The sequence below is a fragment of the Megalops cyprinoides genome, chromosome 20 (genome assembly GCF_013368585.1).
Source record: "Megalops cyprinoides isolate fMegCyp1 chromosome 20, fMegCyp1.pri, whole genome shotgun sequence".
Taxonomy (NCBI): Eukaryota; Metazoa; Chordata; class Actinopteri; order Elopiformes; family Megalopidae; genus Megalops; species Megalops cyprinoides.
This window is the reverse complement of record NC_050602.1, coordinates 25,520,854-25,543,794: the sequence shown is the minus strand read 5'-3', so window position 1 is coordinate 25,543,794 and position 22,941 is coordinate 25,520,854. Positions and strand designations below refer to the sequence as shown.

General features: G+C 44.3%; 2 protein-coding genes across 2 annotated transcripts; both read right to left on the bottom strand.

Annotated features, from left to right (window-relative positions):
- Positions 1-1,146: 1,146 nt before the first annotated feature.
- On the bottom strand, positions 1,147-9,348 carry elovl8a (ELOVL fatty acid elongase 8a). Its single transcript, XM_036553934.1, has 9 exons — positions 8,861-9,348; positions 6,959-7,024; positions 6,303-6,368; positions 5,152-5,339; positions 4,775-4,855; positions 4,324-4,380; positions 4,119-4,233; positions 2,195-2,322; positions 1,147-1,392 (listed from the first exon to the last, which is right to left on the bottom strand). The coding sequence occupies exons 2-9, from the start codon at positions 7,014-7,016 to the stop codon at positions 1,216-1,218; spliced, it is 870 nt and encodes a 289-aa protein (XP_036409827.1). The 5' UTR covers positions 7,017-7,024; positions 8,861-9,348; the 3' UTR covers positions 1,147-1,215.
- A 206-nt stretch (positions 9,349-9,554) lies between these two features.
- selenop2 (selenoprotein P2) lies at positions 9,555-14,521 on the bottom strand. The gene is made up of 5 exons (XM_036553936.1): positions 14,426-14,521; positions 13,716-13,962; positions 12,330-12,542; positions 11,651-11,762; positions 9,555-10,692 (listed from the first exon to the last, which is right to left on the bottom strand). The coding sequence occupies exons 2-5, from the start codon at positions 13,940-13,942 to the stop codon at positions 10,417-10,419; spliced, it is 828 nt and encodes a 275-aa protein (XP_036409829.1). The 5' UTR covers positions 13,943-13,962; positions 14,426-14,521; the 3' UTR covers positions 9,555-10,416.
- Positions 14,522-22,941: the final 8,420 nt, after the last annotated feature.

Genomic DNA, 22,941 nt, shown 5'->3' with positions numbered 1-22,941 from the left:
CACATTAGCACAAAGCAGCTCTGTCCTCTGTCACAATGTGTGCCACTTAGACATCCCTTTCCCTGCCCGAAACCAGCCCCTCTGTGCTCTAAAAGGGGGGGCTGGCACGCATGCCAGAGGAGTGGGCTTGCACCCCCACACAGACCCCTCTGCGACACTCCGACGCACGCAAAAAAAAAAAAAAACAAACCCCACGAGAGACAGCGGCACCGGAAGGAACAGCCAGCGCTCACTCACTCCGCAGCCAGCTTGCATTTGTCATCCTCTGACATACAGCTTTCAGGAGTTTATGGGACAGCTGTAAGTATCGTAAAAATGGGCTTTAATGATAATTTTCATGACTGGGCAGCTGTGAGAAAACTATAAAAGTGTGATACATGCCGGGCTGCCTGGATTCCTTCCCAGCATCCTCTGTGTGCAGATCTTAGATGGGAAACACATGGGGAGAGCATGAAGGTCCCCAGAACAAAGGCAGACAAACTCTCTTTGAAAACCGACAGACTTTTAACATGCGAGCAATACAGTCACTCTTTCAAGCAATGATTCACGTTCTACTTTTTTTTAAAACGCATTCCGGCCCTTACATGAGGTCACCTGCTATTGAGGGAAATGACTACTTCCTACGCTGCGGACTGCGGCGTGTTGATGGACACAGCAGGTAAACACTGCCCCCCGTAGGTCAGCGAGTGTAAATGTCACGGGGGCAAAGGGCTCGGAATCGCTGCCGTTCATCTGTGCGCAGGGGGAGAGAGTGGGCGTCGCTCGGGCGCATTTATAGACCTCAGCTGGCCAGCCATTGGCTACTGCCCAGCCAATAATTTATAAGACAAATGAAGTGTCACAGAAGGAGATTAGATAAATAAGTGGAGTGGAGAGCAAAAGGCCCAGTCGGGTTTATTTCAATTTGGGAGAGTCACCAGAGCGTGGCGAGGACTCCATCTCTAATGACCAGAGGGGGAAGGGGCAGAGAGAGGGGGAAGGGGGGTTGCCCTTGGTTGTGGAGGGGAGGCTGGGATGGAGGTGATGAGGGCCAGCAGGGAGACAGCAGGGCTGATAACGGGGGACAGCTCTGCCGGGACACCCCAGATCCATAACTCTTGTTATGTGGCCACTGCAGTGAGTCACAGAGGAAAGCGGAGATTTAAACCAAAACCACCGTTTTATTGCTTGACCCTGTAAGCCTGCAGACTCAACACCCACACGACTCCTTGCCCTTTACATCTCCTTGGCCTTCTTGGCCTTCTGGGTGAGGTAGCTCTGGTAGTAGAAGTTGGCAAAGAGCACGATTAGACTGAGGCAGTAGGCGAAGACCACCGCGTTCATGGAGTCAGGGAAGTCGCACTCGGTGAAGAGGTTGTAGGCCGTGTGGATGGTCAGGATGAAGAACTGCAGCTGTAGGGGGGACAAGGCATTGGTGCCGTGTCACTCAGTGTTAAGCCGCCTCATTTATTCACACACACATAAGCGCGCACACACACACACGCACACACACATGCATTCAGACCCACACACACGTGCATTCAGACACACATACACACACGCACGCACGCATGAATACAGACACAGACACACACGCACACACACAGAAACACACATAAAACACGCACACATGCAGACACAAGCAAATATTGTTTTCTCCATTGTTACTTTACCATGTTGCTGTAACATCACGGCGGCATCACAGAGATCTTACATGTAATCGCCTTTCAACAACCTTTTTATTTGTTTCTCTCTCCCTCTCTGTCCTTGTCTGGATATGATATCATTGATTACTCTTTAACTGCCTGTAGACCAAACAGCCAAAACCGTAACAGCAATAACACCATAAAGCAAGTCTCTCAGGTTCAGAGTCCAGAAACATTTCCCTCCGTATCATGTTTGGAAATGGATGAAAGTTGACCCACTACAGGGTTTGGGCTTGGGAAAACTGGTACGTAAGGGAGGGGCTTACCTGAAATGGCAGCTGACACTCCACCAAAACTCCACCACACATTCTAACACCAAACCAGACACAAGCGGGGGAAGGGGCTGTTTTAAGGTTAAGCCCACAACAGAAACTCAACAGGACTGGACAGGTGGGGTTCAACTGGTTGCCTGTGAAGCCCTGAAAGCCACCTGGTCCCCGCTGTCACGGTGCAGAGACGCGCCTGTGGTTTACCCAGCAGAGACGGCGGCATCGGAGGGAGGCACTCACCAGCTGCAGGGAGGTGAGGTAGCGTTTCCACCACAGGTACCTCTGCACGCGAGGCCCCAGCGCGGCCAGACCGTAGTACAGGTACATCACGATGTGCACGAAAGAGTTAATCACGCCGATCAGGAATGCTGGGAAGGACACACAACAAACACAGATCCACTGTGATCAATTCCATTTACACACTTCAGCTCCCTCTCCAAGATTTACCATACCATTTATAACATGTTGGATTGAGCTCAAGTTGCCTCCAGAGGAACATGACAAAAGGCCACCCATCCTCCACTGACAGGTCACGACTCCCACTGCATGCTGGGAAAAAGTTTGTGTGGGCACTGAGTCTTTTCATAAAGCTCTTTGTTGGAGATTTTGTTAGACCAATAGATTCTGCAGATCTTCCTAAGGCAGCTATTGTGGAAAGCCTCGATCTTACTCATAACACACTTGGCCATTTGCTAGCACTCAGAACTGTACAGGAGGACCGGCTTTACTAAAGTTTTGTACAGCTGGATCCTGGTTCTCCACTGTTCATATAAAGGCACCACTTTCTGTCCGAACCCATCAGTTCTCAGTGTGGGAGGGGGCAGCACCACCCAGCGCTGAAAACACAGGCCTCCACTGCCATTTCACACAAATTAAAGTGTGACTACAGCAAGCGGCTCACCACGTAAAGCTATTCTTTATTAACTGCTCCTTTCACACCAGAAAATGTTCCACTCCAATAGTAAAGGGCTAAAATAACTATCAATGCACACCGCTGTGCATGTCCCGGCATTACTGAAATGTCAGATGCATTAAAGAAGGTGCGCCTGGATTTCCAACCGCTTTTTCTGAGGCTCCGTGGTACGTACAACACATTTAGCTCTACGGAGAATCTGACACTCTACAACAAAAACAAACTGAGTGAATATGATACTCCTGTAATACTACTGTTTCTCCCTTTATTGTGGGGGGGGGGGGGGGGGGGTGGTTATTAAAGTATATTGGCTGACTTTGCACTTTGCAAGCTAACTGCTGAATCATACTCACTGAGACCCACACAAAGTCACTTCCTTGCAAGTTCGGTTTAAGGTGCATCAGTGGCTAGGCTAACAGGTCCCATTGTTTCCCTTCTCTGAAGCAGTTCCAAACAGCTCTAAGATTCTCATAAGATGCCCTTGCAACTGCATGCTCAAAATGACATCGCTACACGTTTTTAGTTTTGAATTACTGTTATTATCATACACCTCTCCTTTGTATTTTACCTAAAACTATGCGCATTATCTGATGACAGCTGGAACGTCTACAACCCGAAGCAGAAATGCATTTGAAAAGTCACAATTATTTAAATGTCAAGGAAGCAGGAGAAACAGCAACATGGTGTGATGAAAATTTGTTTATCGTGACATCTTTGAATTTGGCGTCCATGTGTCTGTCTAATGGAAAATGTCAGTGGACAGAAAACCGAAGGTTTAATCTGTAAAATGCCGAACTAAACACTTTACTTTTCACTATTGCAATTATAATGGTTATACCTTTTATTTTTGATAAGAGGTTTTCCATAATAGCCAGGGAGCTTTAAAAGTTCTCCAATTTACTTTCAGTAAATTTTCTTTTGAACTAGTGTGACCATTTCCTTTCTTAAAAGCATCATCCTGTTCAAATTGGTGACAAGCTGGCAAGGACAATAGCATCAGCAGATCCGTGCCATGACAATGTACCTGTACTCCCTGTTTCAGCGGGCAAAGTTAAATTACATAATAAGCCTCAGTATTCTCAGAAGCTGAAAATCATGATCTTAAGTTTGGAAAGTTCTGAGTTCTGTGGATCCTCATTTTGGGATTTCATAACATGAGGTGCAGCTCACAGCGATAAAAGAAAAGTTAGCATTTGAGGAGACAACCCTCTGGTCCCCAGTGAAGTGTTAAATGGAAAGCAAAAGGCTTACACTGTCCCCCGGCCACGTATTTGACCCCCGCCCACCAGTTGAAGATCATGGTTCCGTGGTGGTACACGTGCAGGAAGGTCAGCTGACTGTTCTTCTTCCTCAGGATGAAAAACATCTGGAAATGGAGAGGTGGATCAGAGACACCTCAGATCCCGTCTTGGTGGCACAGTGTGTCACCACTCTAAAGTGACCAAACATGTCTTACTGTGTCGCTGAGTTCAATGACTTTGGAGAAGAAAAACCACCAGCAGACCTTTGCCATCTACAGAAGGAAACAAAGCATTCATTTTTTTCAGTTGGTGCCTGGTAAAAGAGTAGCTAACATGTCTATAACTATTTTTCAAAATACATTTTCTTTCTGGATACAATTTTCAAATATATCTGATGCATAGAATATGACTGCCATATCATTGCTATAAAACACAAATGTTAAAACATATAAAATAATTTGGTAGAGGATAAATCAGTAAGGATTTATGAGCAAACTTGTCATGTGTAAACAGACTCACACATGCAACTTCTTAAAGTCTAGGCAGTCAGACTGCTCTAGAGAAGGCCTTCTAAAAGGCTGCATAACACACACACACACACATTGTGCCAGGACTGGGAATCCAAAGGTACCCCTGGTTCTGTTTAATTTTTAATTTGAAAGTCACCCGCATTCCCAAGGGGCTGTTGCTGTAATCCACAGGTTGACACAGTAAACTGTAGTTTGCAAGCCAGGAGGTCACCAGGAACTGGAAAAGCAGGGAGAATACACACATCAGAGTACATCAACATGCTTATTATAAACTAGACAAATGATTCACATCACCTGTAAGACTGCAGCAGACCTTGTTCGGATTAAATTTCTATACATTTTGTATATTCCTTGCACCGACAGGGAAACTGAGATTCTATATGGCTCACTTATACAGCAGGATATTCCTGGAAAATTAATCAAGCTTCCAAGATCAATGTCTCACATGATATTTGAACTTTGGAAGCTGGTATCTTCAGAGGGATTCCACACCTTCCCCACGCCATACCCTACCTCATAAAACATATACGCGGACAGGCAGACCATGCTGAAGTTGTAGACGATGAGCACGGCCTTGAGGTTAACCGGCTCTCTGTGCTTCATCAGCTTGGGCCCGACCCATAAGAGGACGAGGTAGGTCAGGAAGATGGTGATAACGGGAATGGGGGAGTAGACCAGCAGCCACGGGTCTGTCCTCTTGTCTGGAGAACACACACGGCAAACGTGCTGTTAATGTGCGGAGACGTGGTATTGTTCTTTGCAAACTGAGAGGAAACGCCAGACAGCTGAACCCAAACCGGAGACCAAGCTCACGCATCCTTTCAGTAGAGGATGGCTGGCTGGCAAAGCAAGCCTTGGCTTTCCCTCACTCACTGAACAACGACTGTGCAAAAACCACACACTGTCATGTGAACTGCTTGCACATTACGCTTTGCGTGCATAAGAGATCAAAAAGATATCTGCAGAAAAAAAGCATATTTTCTATCAACAAGTTTTTTCTTGCGGTATACCATTCATTGTAATGAGATGCTGGCTGGTAGTAAGGCTAACTTGCACTACCAGCAAGAGGAAGATGGAAGGAATGTGGTTTTACAAGAGGTCATTCAGAATGCTCACACATACATGTCAGTACAAATATATTCAAATATATTAAAATGTGTCCTCTGACCTAAGGTCTCCCAATGAAACACTGCATATATCCCAAATGTACATAGTTACTATCCAAATGTGCTGTTGTGATTGCGGCCTGAGCAGTAATGAAATGAAAAAAGCATTTTTGGGATGAGCCAGACACCACCACAACCTAACCTAGAGTGGGCTGCTACTGGCAGTTCCTACCCTCGTTTCAGTCTCAGGGTCAGAAAAAAACAGAAAGGCCAAATGAACAGAAAGGGATCCGTCTCTCTCAAACATTTTGCCACATCAGAAAGAAAAGATGGAGGAACAATTCATTGTTATTCTTATCATGACTTCATTTCTTTTTTGCTGTTTTAGAGTTTTTCAGTGTGCTGTGGTGCTGTCAGAGGGCAATCCTTCTGATCAGACGTGTAGTGTAAAATGAGCTGACACTCCATGTGTTAGTCAGAGCCTGGTTTTTGTTTTGTAGAGAGCTCCTCTGCCTTCAGACCTGCCACACACACTCAATAATAGGTGTCAATAGGTACCTCCATTCTCCAAAACCCACTGATAGAAGATCTGGATTCTCTGCCATGCTGATGTAATCTTGACGGCTACGACAAAAAAAAACATAATTCAGGCATTTAAGTGTTTAAAATACCATAAATCATGAGGGTAAAAGTAATTAAGTGTAACTCAGGGTAAAAACTAAATTAATTCATTTAAATTTTATTTATTATTACAGTGAAAGTATAAATACTTTTCACCATAATGAACAAGGAAGCTGCAGACATTCAGGACTAAATGTTCAAACATCAAAACTATGTAAAGCATGTGAAGATTTCATAAACTGTACACGACATCTTCTGCACACGAACTGTAAAAATATTTACGAACACTTGCACTAACTGACATGGACTACAGCAGGTTGTTCTGTGTCACCATACATATCATAAGTGACATTACCCTAACACACCAGGTCAGAATTTTGTGATAATGCCAGATTAGCAGTACTCAATTTCTTATTTGCATTTTTCTTTAAATTCTTGTCGTAATGAATCGCTTTCAAAGGACGATCTTTCTAACCAGACTTGTAGTGTAAAATGAGCTTGGCATCCCATCTGTTAAACTATCTCTGGTTGAGAGTTTGGTAGAGAGATTCTCAGAGAGGCCTTCAGACCTGCCTTACGCACTCAACAGATACCTCCATTCTCCAAAATCCCCTGGGAGACGATCTGGATTCTCTGCCACGTTGATGCCATCGAAATGGCTGCAAAAAGAAACAATTCAGTCAAGCATTTCCACCATTAAACAAATATACATTAAGAAGGCAGTTAGTTATTATTCTGAACTGGGATCAGTACCGCTGCTGAATACAACGAACAACAGAGCGGCTCACATCTATGCCTGAATTGCACAGAAACTGAAAATGTCCCAGAGGTATAGAGATATGATTAATATATTTCCAAACTTATTTGAAGAGACAGCTCAATTTCATATTTCATACCTAAATATTCAGTACTACAGGAGTACTTCATGAACACTTATACCAACCAGCACAGATTACATTAGGGTGTGCCATGTCACAATCAGTATCACATGTGACATCACACAGACTGTCACGGACTGAAAGTCCACGAACCGGACAGGGGAAGGCCTAGGCCTAAATAACTCGATTGGTAGACGTGACTGCATTGGTTAAACAGAATTTGAAAACAGAAGTTTTTTTAAGAGACAAGACAACTATTGAGTGTAACATGTGTGCCTTTTATTCATATAATGTTCTAGAACTTTGCCGGTAATGCCCATTTTGAATATAGTCCGTGGCATACGGATGGGATACCTGACCTGTACGTTGTTTTACCTGGGGGAGGGGCTACAGGCACTGCAGGAGCCTGTTTAAAACTCCTAAGAAGTCAAAGTGAGTAGGAACAGTACTGGTAGTGCCTGTAAGTCAAGTACTGCCGGGCCCTGATGGCGCATAGCCTGAAATTTTTTGTCTTTTTTTTTTCCCTAATCTGCATTGTGTTACTGTCTTATTGGAAACTGTATACAGTGTATTCACCAAGTTCGCAAGGCATTCAAGGACTTTGTGTAAATCATCAACAGCTTATTATTTTTTTATTTTCTGATACTCTTGTCCCCTTGTCCTTAATTCCATCTCTACTGCTACTCACCTTGCTGTATTAAAACTCAAAATGTCATAACATACCAGAATGTTATAACTATATCACTTATAAAAAGGGTGGTGAAACAGCACATACTATGAAACACTGTGTTAGTCAGTCTGTATTCTGATGTGCTTGTACATGTGCTGCTCTTATACACAATCCTTCATAAAAAAAAAAAAAACTGTTACGGCTTTATATTCCCTGCCATCACGTGCAGCGATCTTCGATTTAACAGTAGGTTATTCTTAAAATGTAAATTTTATGACCTGCAAGGTATTGCGTAAGCCACTACTATACATACAATGTTTATAAAACTTAACTGAAAACGTAAATTCATAGGCCTACATGGCACTATAGCCTTATCACTGCTGCCGCCTAATGACAAGATGTACAGTTTTTGCAGAAGTCATGCCAAGAAAAAAAGATTTTAACAACTATAGGCTATTTTTCACGGGTCAGAAAATCCGTGAACGGACAACATATGTTCGCCGGAAAAGACAAGCCGTTTGGACAAGCTAAGTAGTTTATTTGCCCCAGTCGCATTAAGACAATCCGCTGTGCAGCCACGCATTGGCAATCCGCACGAAGGCTATGCACAGATCGATGGTACTGCCTTATATTTTATTTACTGTTCCAAATGTATACGAAGCATTTGCAGAAACAGTTCCATAATTAACGAAAACAAGCATCAGTACTAATTACAAAATCGTAACATAGCATATTTAATACCAATGTTTCCAAAACAAAGCAAGCAGACTTTTTACAGAATTAACAAGTACGATAAGCATGCTTAATTCCAGTCGTGAACAATCATTTTCGAAATGGAAAACACATGCAAAAAGATAAACACAAACGTCCCACTAAGCAACTAAAGAAACATCTTTCAGATACAGAAACGTCATCTCCAGTTCGATACCGAGAGGAACCACACTTACTTTGCTACTACACACTTCCGCATAAGTTTGTATGGTCTGTCACGGCGGCTCCGAGAAGATCCCGGTTCACAATGCAGTGCGTTCGCGTTTATCAGCACTGGAGCGCCGGCATCGCCCACCCGAACGCCTGAATCCGAGCCATTAACCGCCTCACAGAGCGGCAGCAAGAGCAGCTCAGAGAGCTTCTCTCCGTGGATTTGCCCTTTGTCGCTTTGAGCTTCTCAGGGGAACGAATACGTCACTGAGATAGCTAAGCAGACACAGAGGTATATGCTCACAATAGAGATATACTCAATATAAAATTGAAAAACACACCTCTGTGATCATGACTCACTCCTGTGAAACTCCAGGAATGACTAGTCCAAGTCTAGCTTTTCAGAATGAGGAGAATAATATTTTCTATTGTATTATAGGCCAATACTAAAATATTTGAAAGAAACCAGTGACAATAGTATTAGTCCATATGTGTTTCAAAATAGAAGTCGGTTTGATGGAATTATCAAAACACACCTGTTTTGACTGTAATGTGGGAAATAAGACTTATTTACAAAAGAATGTATTATCGTTTTATTGTTTTTTTGCACCATAGCGGTGAAGCATTATTTCCTAAAACAGTTGTAGAAAAATGATTTACTGTTCCAAAAACAAGTACATCTTCTGAAAGCAGTAATATAAAGATTGTAACAGTTTAAAATACGCAGCCAAATAATCAAGCAAATCAAATGGTGAGGTCTGCTTTTTGCAAACATGTCATGGGTTCTGTGGTACCTGAAGGCACCCAAACTCTCAGCAGTACCCCCCTACCACCTGTGCCGATGGTTTATCCCGTTAGTTCTACCTGTACCCTGCACAGCATCCACCTGCAGATCCAGCACTGTGGTTTAAACTGCAGGGTTCATTAAGTGCACGGTACAATAGGACCACAAGCAAATTCACCAAGAGCACACAGCCGCGGGGAAATACAGGGCCCGAATGAAGCCCCAGAATGAGGTTTTCACCAATTTACCATGAGCAATATTTAATGAGAAATATGCTGGCTGCTTTATCCCCGACATTGTCCACATCTACGCTGAGGATGTTTTTTTTGTCACCAATGAATAGCATGTTTCTAGAAACAGACCTCAGTATTCATACATCATACAAGATACATCACGCAAGATGTACAAGGCCACTATACAAAAATGTCACAATACTGTTAAAGCATACAAGGTCAATTCTGAAAGCATTACATGTGCTTACTAATGTTCTACATCTACACAAGGCCAGTGTGCAACCCTGTGGCATCGTCTAGTTTTACACATACGAGGAGGAGCTGCGTATCAGTGCACAGTGACCATCAATAATTCAAACTGAGGGAGCACGAGCACCACACAGATGGTGAACCGTGGAGCAGGCTGGTAAATTACAAGGAAGGGTGCAGTCTCTGTCCAATCGCTTTGAAGGATACGACTGGAATTCTCTGAGAAAAATAGACCAAGCAGCAGTCCGTTCTAGGTGAGCATCTGGAGCCCAAAGGGAGAGGACCGGCAGAGCACCACTTCAGGCATTCGCTGGTGTTACTGCTGGCCATGGTCATGCTGGTGACCGTGGCCGTGTTGACCGTGGTCCTGACCGTGTCTGTGGACGGGGTGGTGACCGTGCTTCTCCGTATGGTCAGGCCCCAGATTGTGTGGACGGTGGTGAGGCTCGTGAGGGGTGTGGACAGAGCCCCTCGCTGATTCCCCACCTGATGTGTTTGATGCCTCCTGGGTGGGAGGCATTTCCGTCGGATTGCAGCTGGTGCCCATGGTTCCATTATTGCTCTGCTGTGCGGAGAGGGTGCAGTTGTATGCCTGTGGCAGAAGGAAGGGTTACTGACACATTCACATCACCTCTGCCAGCTACCTGGACCCCCCAAAAAGTAATCCTTCCCTGTTTTCTTTCCTCAGGTAACAGTTACTCACAAGATTAATAGATGAATTGTTTATGTGAACAATACTGCCTCCTAGGGGTGGCAGTGTAGTGTAGCGGGAAGGAGAAGAGCTCCTAACCTAAAGGTTGCTTATTCTGTTACCTGCTGGGGCACTGCTGCTGTACCCTTGGGCAAGGTACTTAACCCACTGTTGCCTCAGTAAATACCCAGCTATATAAATAGATAACATGTAAAAATTGTAGCCTGTATAAATCACTGTGGATAAGATTGTCTGCTAGATGACAGTAATGTAATGAAATTTTAGATGGGATCTTACTGAGAGTAAAATGTGATTGTTTTCCTGTAGGAATAATTTCTGTCCAATGTGTGGCATCACTAATAGGCCAGATATATAAGTGCTTAGAAAACACACTAGTCCTTCACAAGACAAGAACTTCAATCTGTCTAAAACACTGTAAGAGGGACTATATTGGGTATTAACTGGCTACATATTTAACCAATCAGATTCAGACAGCAGGGTGAAGACTCTAACTGATAGGCCACCGAGGTAATGATACGAAGGGAAATGCTACAACACTGATTCTCAATCCTGCTCCTGGGGCCCCTCTGCTCTGCACGTTTTCCATCTTTCCCTGCTCTACCTACCTGGCTGAAGTCATCAGTGGCACTTTTGATTAGCTGGGCACACCTGATTTAATCAGGAGCTCACACTAATTTCAATCAGGTGTGTTTGAAGCAAAAATGGATAGAAGATATGCAGGACAGGGGGGCTCCAGGAGTAGGAGTGAGAAACACTGTGCTACAATAATGAGCTAAACTGTGCATAAACTAAATGTTGCATCAATGAAAACTAGCGGTGAAAGAGGGTCTGCGCTTACTGTGCAGTTCCCGCAGATGTTCTTGAGGTAGGTGGCTCTGATGGCCGCCTCGATGTAGGGGTAATGCAGGAAGCTGAACGGCAGAACGATGTGGAACGTCAGCCGGCCGCACCTGCAGGGAGGAGGGGGAGAGCTCAGCACAGGGGAGTTCAAACATGCCCCAGCATGAGACATAAAGGGCACTGAGGGTCATTCTGGGAAAAATGATCAATGCTGTCGCTAACGTCGGAAAGCACGTCTCACAATTAGGTTTTGCTTCTTTTAAATGCCAACACCTGACTGAGGTGTGAAGTGTCATACGATTTTCAGTTCTCTGGAAATAAATCTTCAGCAAATATGTGAAAATACAAAAAAAAAAGAAAATTCAGGAAAAAAAAGTTTGTTTGGAAGTGGCCAGACCACTCACACCTATAATTAGGCATTGACACCTTGAATTTTTTGTAATTTGCATTCATGAACATTAGAACTGCAGTAGATGTTGAGTCCCAGAAGGCAAATTTTGAAGCATGTTTTTATCTTCTGGGGTCTACTGCCATAGAAGCTCTCCCTTGATCTATGATGTCACTTAAATGAAATTTGGAAAGGTGAAAGCACCTTCCATTATCCTGACCCTCTCAAAGTTTGACATTCTGTCCTCAAAGACACCTGTTCCCCAGTGAGTACTGGGCGTGTCTCCCACCTGTCATATATGAGGAAATCGTCCTTGTCTCCCCCGAGTGCCTCCCACACGTCCTCCTGGAACGGAGCCTGCTGGTAGACCGGGATGCCCTCCGCCGCTCTCCTCTTCAGCTCCCAGTACATGGCCCTGGACTGGGCCTCCCGCTCGTTCACCACTAGGAAGCCCACGTCCGTCAGCCCGCTCCGGGCAAGCTTGTCACGCAGGTCTCCCAGCCTGCACCAGAGAGGGAAGTCAGCTTCAGTGGAGCAGGGAGGGGAATGACAGGGCCTAGCGGTGCCTTGCTTCCAGTGCCACTGCCAATCCAGTGCCAGTGGAGTCATCGTTCCAGTTCCGACTCTTACCAGCAGCTCAATTATAGATTTTTATATGTATAACCACTTTGGGAGACCACCCTTTAGATGTTTCAATCAATGTTTCTACACATAAAAGTGAAGGAAGACATAGACTTACCATTAAGTCAGAGTAAGGAGAATATCGCCATCTAGTGGCACAATGCACTAAATTTAACAAATAAATTATATTTCAGGAAAATTCATAATATTACTTTAAACTGTATTGCTATGTTTAACTGGACAGTTTAATAGTTTATTGTTCAAAGTGATATGTATTTCAAAGAGGCATAAGTTAACAAAATCTCCCTACAATCTCCTTAACAAAATCAGAATCTACATCAGGACCAGTGGTGGTGTGGTGCATCAGGACCAGGCCTGAGAAACACTGCTATATTGCATGATAATGTGTTTTAGGACGTAGAAACAAAAACAACATTTTGACTAATTAACATATTCAGAAAGAGGTTATTTCATATAACTATAATGCACTCCTCTGAAGTGTAGTTCAGCACACTGGTTGCCTGTAGTTAGTTTCTCCTGTTGTATTGGGTGAAAACTGATCTACTCTGGGAAAACGGCTTAAATGACAGATATGAGCCCATCAGGGAAATGCGTCACTGAAGGACCTGAAGCAGTGAAAGCTGAGAGGACGAAATGTCAAGTAAGCCTGAGGTGAAGAGTGTAATGTAGTCTGCAGCACAAATAGAACTGTGCACAAAAGCTCATTTCCAAAACAAACTGATCGTGATCAGATGGGTGCCATCTCGAGGTGCTTGTGCAATTGACCTCCCTATGGCTGTTTGTACTGCAGCAGTGTGGTACACACACACACACACACACACACGCACACACACACACCTACACACACGCACAAACACACACACACACACACACACGCACACATACACAAACGCGCACACACGCACAAGCACACACACACACACATGCAACATACACATGCACACGTACACAAACGCACACACATGCAACAGGCACACATACACACACGCACACACACACACACACACACACACACACACACACTCACGCTTACCGGGAGGCCTGCGTGAGGCAGAACTGTCAGCTGGCCTTCAGCAGAGCCACTACCGCCACCTTCCCCAGCTGATCCTTCATGGGGGCCGTGCCGTTGATCTCCCAGTGGGGCGGGGGCTTGCATATCTTTGAAGCGTCATTGTCCCCCTCTATGAAGAGGGATGCCCCCCACAGGTGTCCCGGCAGAGCCAACAGCCACAGAGCCCAGAGGCTCCAGAGACTCTGCATTGTCCTGGCCGGCCTCTCCCCTGCGGACACACAATCAGCAGACAAGCGTTTACCCAGTGAAGGTCCACGCCACGTTAACTCCTCAACTCTGCCTGCATCTTAAAATATTAAAGGCAAGACCGCATGCCATCAAGCTCCAGAAACATTAAAAAAGTGTCATCTTCAGCAAACAAATATGTGGCAATATGACGGTGAACGTTTGCATAAGCAGTGGCATTTCCAATGTATCAGAAGAGATTTTTTGCTGCACGCAAACTCCAGAATTACCTGATCACTGTTAAAATAATTAGCTTATTCAGAGCAAAAAATGCGCTGCTTGATTGTCCCACAACACTATATATTGTTAAAAACCTTTAAAATGATAAAGCAACAAACTAATTTTGTTAGTTGTTCTGGATTGGAGCATGAATGAATGACTAAATGCAAATGTACTCAAAACAGTATGTAGACATGTCAAAAACATGAATGCATTGTTACACTTACCCTCTTGTTGTCTGTTTTTTGACTGCTCAATTCTAAAAACTGGAAGTATCAGCCTTTACTCTGGAGTTTTTAAAGGCTCAGATTAGCACCGTGCCCGCCCCCCAGTGCTGCGGGACAGCCAATCAGGTGTCAGTGAAGGGGAGGGACTACCCAAACATTCCAGCACTCTACAGGGCTCAGACTTTTGCCTCTTTAGATACACTCTTAATCACCCCTATATACATGCATAATGAATCCTCCAATTAAACTGCATACCATGGAGAGGGGGCAAGGAAAAGGCAGCCCTTTACCAAAGGGCAGATCTGGTTTGAGGTTTATGGTGAGTGCAAACTGAATGGTCCAACTTCTCTCTGTCCTCAGCTCAGTGTCTGTGTGGCATTGTCCCGGTGCCTCCACTGTGACTGTGAAAAAGGCTGAATAAAGACAACATTCAAATGATGGTGATGAACAGAGACAGAGACCAACAGCATTCACATGACCTCTCCTCAAAGCCCAGTCAAGTGTGTAACAGGAAAACAAAACGCAGTTTCCAAACAGCCATCCAAATATATGAAACGTGCAGGGTGGCACCTCACTGGAAATATCACTACAAAGACGGGTTTCATAACGTTAGTGGGATTTTTTTATCTTTTTGGAAAGGTTTACCTTTGGCAAATACTGTTAAGCTTCAAGGCCTCTGTGAGCGTTTAGATTTCACAACGAGCAACAGGCTGAAATATCCACAGTGAGGAAGATTGCAACACTCCATCAAAATTATGCAAAGGTACGCAAAACAGATTCCAAAACCAAATTTGCAGCCATAGAAAAAAGAAAACACCACAAAACAAACCCACTTGATTTGTTCGATTCGATCCCTTTTCGCTATTGGAATTCTTGTTTCCTAGACACCCACGGTGAGGGTGTTGGTTTTAGCTGCACCAAGGGGTCATTCAGATAAACGAGACGTCAGACCTTTCTCTCTGAGCTGATGGTGGTGACCTTGCCCACAGGAATCGTGGGTAATGAGTGGAGACCCCCTAGCCCCGCTGCCTTCCATATTCTTCTCCTCTCACCATGACGATGAATAGGCCACAGCGGCCCCAGTCTCCGCTCTCACGGGCCTGAAAGGCAGCTGAACTGGCATTCAGACTGGGGGGAGAGGCGCCATTTGAAATGATAATGGGAAGCATGTTTCACATTTGGGTTTCACTCCGTTTCCGCAGCGCACACAGCCGAACATCTGCAGGACTGCCAGTAAAGGACACCACTCCTTTATCTCGCATGTCTTTTAACTGGCAACATCTACAAGAGAAACAAGCTACGGCTTTCAATGGCCAACTGTCATCTCAATTTCCGCTGCAAAAATATCAAATGCATAATATTACTATACATGTACGTGTTATACAACATATATATTATAACATCTATGTCTGATCTTCCAGCCACAGAATTGTGATGGAGTGGGGTAATGTGGATCTTGTGGTATGTGGCATGTGGTATGTCCAGTTATGTATTTCCAGGATGTACTGCAAATAGACCTTTGGTTTTTGCACTGTATAGATTTTTGGCCATGTGTGAGGAGATCTTGCTCAGGTAGTAATGCTCTGATGTCACTCTGCTGACTGTTTGCCGAGTCATTTGATCAGGGGAATATCTTCCTGTGCTGGTGGGAATGACAACAAAGATCTAACACCAGCAGACCTGTGGAGAAAAGTCAGTGGGGTAGCTTTAAAACACTTCTATTTCTTAGGGTGAGACTTGTTTTTCAAGAACAATATAACACGGTTAACAGTGTTATATAAAGAAAGAAGTATGCAACAGCACGCCCGAAAGTATCCAGGACTCTGGTTCTGAATAGAAAGAGGGCTGGAAATAAAGAGTCTGAACTGAAAGGCCTCATCAATTACTTTATTGTCCTGATTGAGGCAATGGAGGTAGGGAATGGATGCCATTTCCTCTCATGTGCAAACACAGACACAGAATTCACTGCTTCAGAGAAATGGTTGCAGGTGGGCTCCGACACACTTCAGGGCTAATTATTCTAGCAAGAGTTTCCTTTTTTCCTCCTCCATTCCAGAGCTACATTTTTATAAACCTTTTACAAAGCTTTTAGCATTGAGGTTTGAGCATTCAAGGGCTCTTTGTCAAGGTTGGGAGTCTGCCATTTGAAAACGGTGGATAAAATTAGCTCAGAAAAAAAAGCTATTTAGCTCCGGTGCTCGGTCTGCTGGTTGGTTTGACCTTCAAGGACTCTGAATATGATTTTTTATTAGCAGATTCATCCGGTTTCACTGTGAAAGGGCACTCTAATGGCAGTGTAATGAGTGAGAGGAGTTGTGCTTGTGGTATACGGTGTGATGTCGAAGTCGTTTCCTCAGGCTGCATCTTCACACTAACTGGCCACGTTTGTCCAGCTGCTCACACCCCACACACACCGACCGCTCGACACCCCAACGGACTCACTCAACAGTGTTTGTTTCTCACCGTTAAGAACAAAGCACCTGACAGCCTAAAATGTCTCCCGCAGTTCACCTACTGATAAAGGGGTATTGTTTTTCACTCTGAGAACAGTGTTTGAACTGTTTCTCTCTCGGCATTGTGTCCGTGTGAGGCCTCTGATGTAGCAGGCTCTGGCGATCGGCAAGGTAGGGACATGTTTGCTAACCAGCAGCAAGACAAATCTCAGCTACACGCTGGTGAACTTGTGCCTGCTATTGACCCCATGCAAAAGATCTGTAGCTTGTGTCTGAACATCAGTAGTATCCTTCCATCTGGCACCAAGGAAAGGGGACACAGCCAGTATCTATGTCTCCATGGCTCTGGACATAGAAACAGAATTTCTGTTTTGTCAAGGGATAGACAAGCACTATTATTTGTCTCGGAACTGCGGTAATTCAATAAAAAGGATATTTAACACTCCCCCTGTCGGGTCAGAATGTCAGCGTGATTTTGTTCCTAGCCAGGCAACCGTTTGTCCGCCAACCAATCACAGGCCAGCTGAATAGATGTAACTTCCTCTTCCTGAGGGGAGGGGCTCAAGGACACGACGCTCCATATGCGTGCTCCAGTTCAGCACTTGTTTTGCCCCTTTATGCAACGTCAGCCAGCTATCCTCTCTGTAAATATTTTCAATGCAGCAGCTTTGCGCGTATCTGACAGGACGTTCGATCAAGCTAGCAGTTCTGTAACTACAAATTTTGGAGACGCCAACCTCATTGTTAAGCCACTAACTTGGTAAGCCAGCGCATCCTCTCCATTTATATCTGCAAAGACCTGCTTCTAGCCAATCAGACAGGCGTTGGCTGTGTGTCACATGTGTGTGTGAGGAGAGTCCCCACAGCCTGCCTCCAGCACCCCATCAGGCCTCTTTGTTGCCAGAGCAATGGATTAGAGGGGGCGGCCTGGTGACTAGTGACTACAGTGACTAGTGGGAACAGTAGTCACAGATCATGTGACAGCCATTGTTATGCCTGCTCTTTAATGGGATATTTGGCCATTTGGCAAAAAAAAAAGTAATTACAAACGAATATTTTATGTAGTATCTTTCACACAGAGGTTTCAAAGTGCTTTTACGAAGGAAGGGAATAATCAGGAGAAAAGGGAGCAAAAATAAGATTGTTATTAAAAAATTATAAAACAATTTACAAGGATTACTAGACAGTTAAAAGCAATCTATTCAATAATATTGAATGTAAAATACAGATGAGTGAAAATAAAAATGAAAAAAAAGGGTAGATGACAGAAAATTAAAAGCGAGATAGTAAAAAATGCCCTCCTCTCCTCTCCCTCACATTCCTGAATATGACATAAGAGGCCACCTCAGGAGTTGCTGACCGCTGCTGCTCAAACACCAGACTGTAGTCTACAGGCAGCAAGCAGAACAAAACACCTACAAAAGCCTCAGATCAAAACATTGCAAAGAATGAAAAGGCAGCCTTAAAATAGCTGAAAACACTTATAGGTCACAGATTAAGGATCTATTACATAGAACGATCGCCTGTGTACATCAAGCCAATGTTGAGGTCGTTGGGACCTCACCAGTCAATCTAATAGGGAAGTACCTTGTGGGTTTCCACAAGGTGGCTTCATGTAATAGCAGTTCACTGGATTCTAAACCCCACAGGTCCAACAACAGGTCCTTTTTTTCATCCTGTTTCCTTCCCATAAGTAAGGAGATGGATCATTTTAAACCAGCCTTCTGGGTCTGCTGTAGCACACTGTAATCACAAATGACCCGCTGTACAATGAAGAACATTACTTACTTAATTAACCTGCAACTGGTTGAATTAATGAGAGAACAAACTCAGGAAAGCGCCGTGCTATGAAACAAGCCACTTTTCCCCTCCCCACATACCCACAGAGGGGACTCAGACACGGGAATCACACAGGCAGCAGTGGTAAGGAGCTGGTTCAATCCCCCACCGGGGCACTGCTCTTGTAACCCTGGGCAAGGTACTTAACTTGAAATTGAACTCAAACTGCAAGCAATATCCGGCTGTATAAATGAATAACCTGTGAATATTGTGACATTAGTAAGGCACTCTGGATGAGAGTGTCTGCTAAGTAACTACAGGTAAATGCAAATGTGCCTAATAAGCTGACACTCTCTCCCCTAAGGCCAGCAGGGCATCTGCTCGTACACTCAGCCAGGTCATGTGATCATGGCACAGTGAAGCATGCCTCTCTTCAAACACATACCTGCTGTGTGCTTTCCTAATACTCCTGGCTCACGCACGGCGGGTGTCGAAATACCTGCTGCCGTTCCAGAGGTCCGCAGAGATAGGCTTGTGTCGCAAAACGCAACTGCTCAGTCTCTTTCACCTCTCATGCGATCTGAGCAATGCGTTTAATTTCTCATGCTCATTACGAATGTGTTTGGAGTCCCCCTGTAGTGCTGCAAGCTGGCAATAACAGGTGAAGGACGCTGATGGGTGAGAGACCTTCTCTGAGATCACCAAGGCTTGTTTAGCCTTAGATTGCGCTTCGTGAGAGGGTGGCCCAAACATAGAGAGCTCGCGCAGATACCTTTTCCACCGAGACGCCCCCCACAGGTCCTTACTCACGCCGAGGGGAATATGGAGACTGCCTGTGGTTCAGAATGGCCCTCCATCATGTAGTCAGCACAAAGAGCAGGATCAATGCGGTCATCTCATTGAACGTTTTCAATAAAGGCAAGCAGAATGTGTCACCTACCATAGCATTCACTGTACCTAAGGTATCCTGACCAGCTTGTCTGTATTCAGTTCTGTTGTCCCTGCTCCAACAATTCAGTTTTACTCACAATTGTTCGTTAGAACAGGACAGCTCAATTTCTGTTAACTTGCACCTCAGACCATCCTATTGAATTTCACTAACCATAGTTTCAGACTGTATCATTAAATCACAGCCAGGGCAATGGCAACAACCTTAATTCCCTTGAGTAGAGGAAATCGGCCTCTCTGGGGTCGATTTCACCGGCTACCAGACAGGCTTCGGGCCAGAAGTAACCTCTGAGCACAATCAGCATGTCTGTTCTATTCAAGTCTCACCATTTTTCTATTTTTATTTTCCAGTCATAACCCGTGCATGGAAAATTCTGCCAGCTTACAGGCTCCAGGGGAGGCTCAGGTAAATACCTGTGCCAGAAATAGTCACGGATAAATGAAATGGCCCTCCGTGGACTGACAGCGATACAGCGTCCTCATTGGCTACTGCAGCAAAGACCTCCTGCCTCCTTTGCAGCCTGGCCTGGCTGCTGTGGGGCCGGCGATGTCTGTTTTGCAGTTGGACCTAACCCTGGCGTGCTGACGTCCCAGAACATTTACAGAGAGGGGGAAGTGCAAATACACTTTAAAAGATCGCTTGTTTTTCTCCTCTTTTCCACGACCTCTTGCCTGTTTATGGATCAGTGAGGTTTTTTGAGAAATAATAGTTTGGTCTGCGTAGGAGTAAAAAAAAACCACCTCCACACTCCCACATGTCTGTTGTGGTAGTTTGACTAAAGGAAGAAGGGAAAAGATTAATTTAGGTTTATCCTTAGGATAGTGCTGTATCACTTAAAATATCTTAATTATTTTCCATAAGAAAATATGAACCCACACTTCACAATTGGTTTAAATCATTCAAACCTTAAATCAAACAGGAATTTTGAAATGAGGACATAACTGGATGCTCCATGTGAAAAGTCAATCAAAGTGGAAGCTCCTGGGAGTTTGAAAAATGACCAAACAGACAGCTATGTGCATAGGCACACTATAAATTTGCATCCCAGTATTAGGACTCCAGTATTAGTTAAGTGGGTATATATCTGGCTGTTAATTTTGAGTCAGCTTCCAATCCAATAGAACATTGCTATAACTTTACCATACAGGCTATATAACTAAAACTAACACTACAGAGCATGAATTCGTCAGTAAATTTTGTGCAGAGAACTAATTTCAGGGCTGTAGTTTTACTGTGTATTGTCTTTACTGTTGCCGTGGAAGTAAGTGGCTGATTGACCACCTTTTTGCTAATTTCTGGATGCTTTGCTGTGGGAATGAAGTTCTTTTTCTCATTTCCTCATTTTAATTAAGGCCTGCATAAACAAGAGTTCCTTCTCATCATCTGTTTATACAGACAAAATATTATCAGGCTGGAAAGAAAGCAGAAGTTGACCCGTGGCAGAATTACATGGCTGAACCCTGCTTTTCTATTCTGTGCTCCGCCTCTTGTCCAGTGACATAAAGCAACATTGGTAATTTCTGCCCTCTAGTGGATGGAGAATGCATTGCAGGGCAGAACTCTCTTCTGCTTGTGTGGTTACACAAAGATTGACAGCACTGTACATTCCTGTTGGTGTAGCAGTACATCAAAGCAGTGTACATCTTAAACACGGTCGCCTCGGAGCTTTACAAGGGCCTGGTTAAGGTTACTAGGCATAAGGTGATCTACCTGGGAGGTCATGCTCTAGAAATGAGTGTGACTGACACCAGAAACAGTACCTGGGGGAGACTGGAGCTTAATTGTATCAGCGTCTGATTACAGAACAATTGGGTTACGGTGGTGCGTCAGTGACAGAAGGACCAGCACTGATGGCCCTGGAGGCAAGGACTCAGCAGAAAAATGTAATCACATCTCTGCCTCCTGCTCCTGTCACCTCGGAAACGAAAACAACATCAGCCTCTCCGCTCGGCACAGAGCCCCTGGGCACCCCGTCTCAGCTTGCTGCCACCCCTGACAGCACCATTTTTCTGGAGGCCTCGCTAAACGTATTCAGCCCATCTGAAAAAGCCCCTGATTTGATTAACCGGGAGACAGTGGAGGGGGTGCTGAGGACAGGGGCCTGGTGATGTATTATTTCAACAATGTGCTGAAAAATATACGCTAGCTTTGAATTATACATCACATCGATCCGCAGTCCATCTTGGCCCTCGTATGGGGCGGAAGACTCATGCATATGGTTTGAACGAGCTAATAATAAATACTTAAGTGCTATGTTTTATTGACAATTTAAACATACAGCAGGGATTCATCTGTCCTGCCTCAGAGCTGGCCTTTTGACTGTGCTTGCATTTCATAATAGAGATGATGGATGTCATATCGCTATATAGACATACTTGAAAGCAAGTACTGAAGTCATCACTTACATTACAATTAAAATGAAGAGCCGCAAAAAATGTGGAGAATTTCCATGAATAATGTTTAAGAATGGCAGCATTTACAAGGGGAAACCCCAGACCCACACACCTCCAATTCAGACCATCCTGACTGTTCCTCTTTTTCCTGGGAAATTTACATGTTAATCCCTCAAACCAAACAACTCTCAATTCAAACACAGTAATAAAATGGTTTACTTATCTTTTCAAATCCCTGCCATATAATTTTTTTTCAGAATCATCCACTTCATTGGTAGTTTCTGAGAAAAATCAAACTGAATAATATTCAGGAAACCTCTCATCGTATGTCAAGTTTGTCCATCACCTCACATCTGCAGTAAACTCTCCAGCCTTTGTGTTGGCTGCTTCAAGCTAACATGATATCTAAAGCTGGTCACAGTGTTCAGTGAAACCACAACCATTTTTAACGCAACTTTTTATTTTTCAATACAGAACCTTTGCTTTTATCGCGGCATGCTTGACATAACAAAGTATAAAGTTTCTACAGTCTGCTGCAAGTAAAAGACTGAAGGAACCACTTCACACAAAGTGCTGTGCAAAAGTTCAGTCTAACCACGCGGATGGATATAAAAATAACCTACAGTGCAGCTCTCCAAAGCCAAACACTGTCACAAACTGCAGGGCAGATCTCCTTTCAGCCCCTATGAAGGGTATGGCATAGCCTACTGTTTTGGTAGTTCTTTTGTTAGTCAGTCATCTGTGCTAGACTACTGATGGAGAACAGAATAAAGCGTCCTATTGCAGCCGTTAATCTAAAAGTGTCCTGAAAGCACTGCCGGCAACTTTGCCTCTCCCTCCCAGATAGTCTGTGCTCATATTACACGCCTTCAGCAGACACCAATATGCAAGGAGGCAACCCAGAGTAACCAAACACCTTCCAAAAAATATGTTTTTACACCA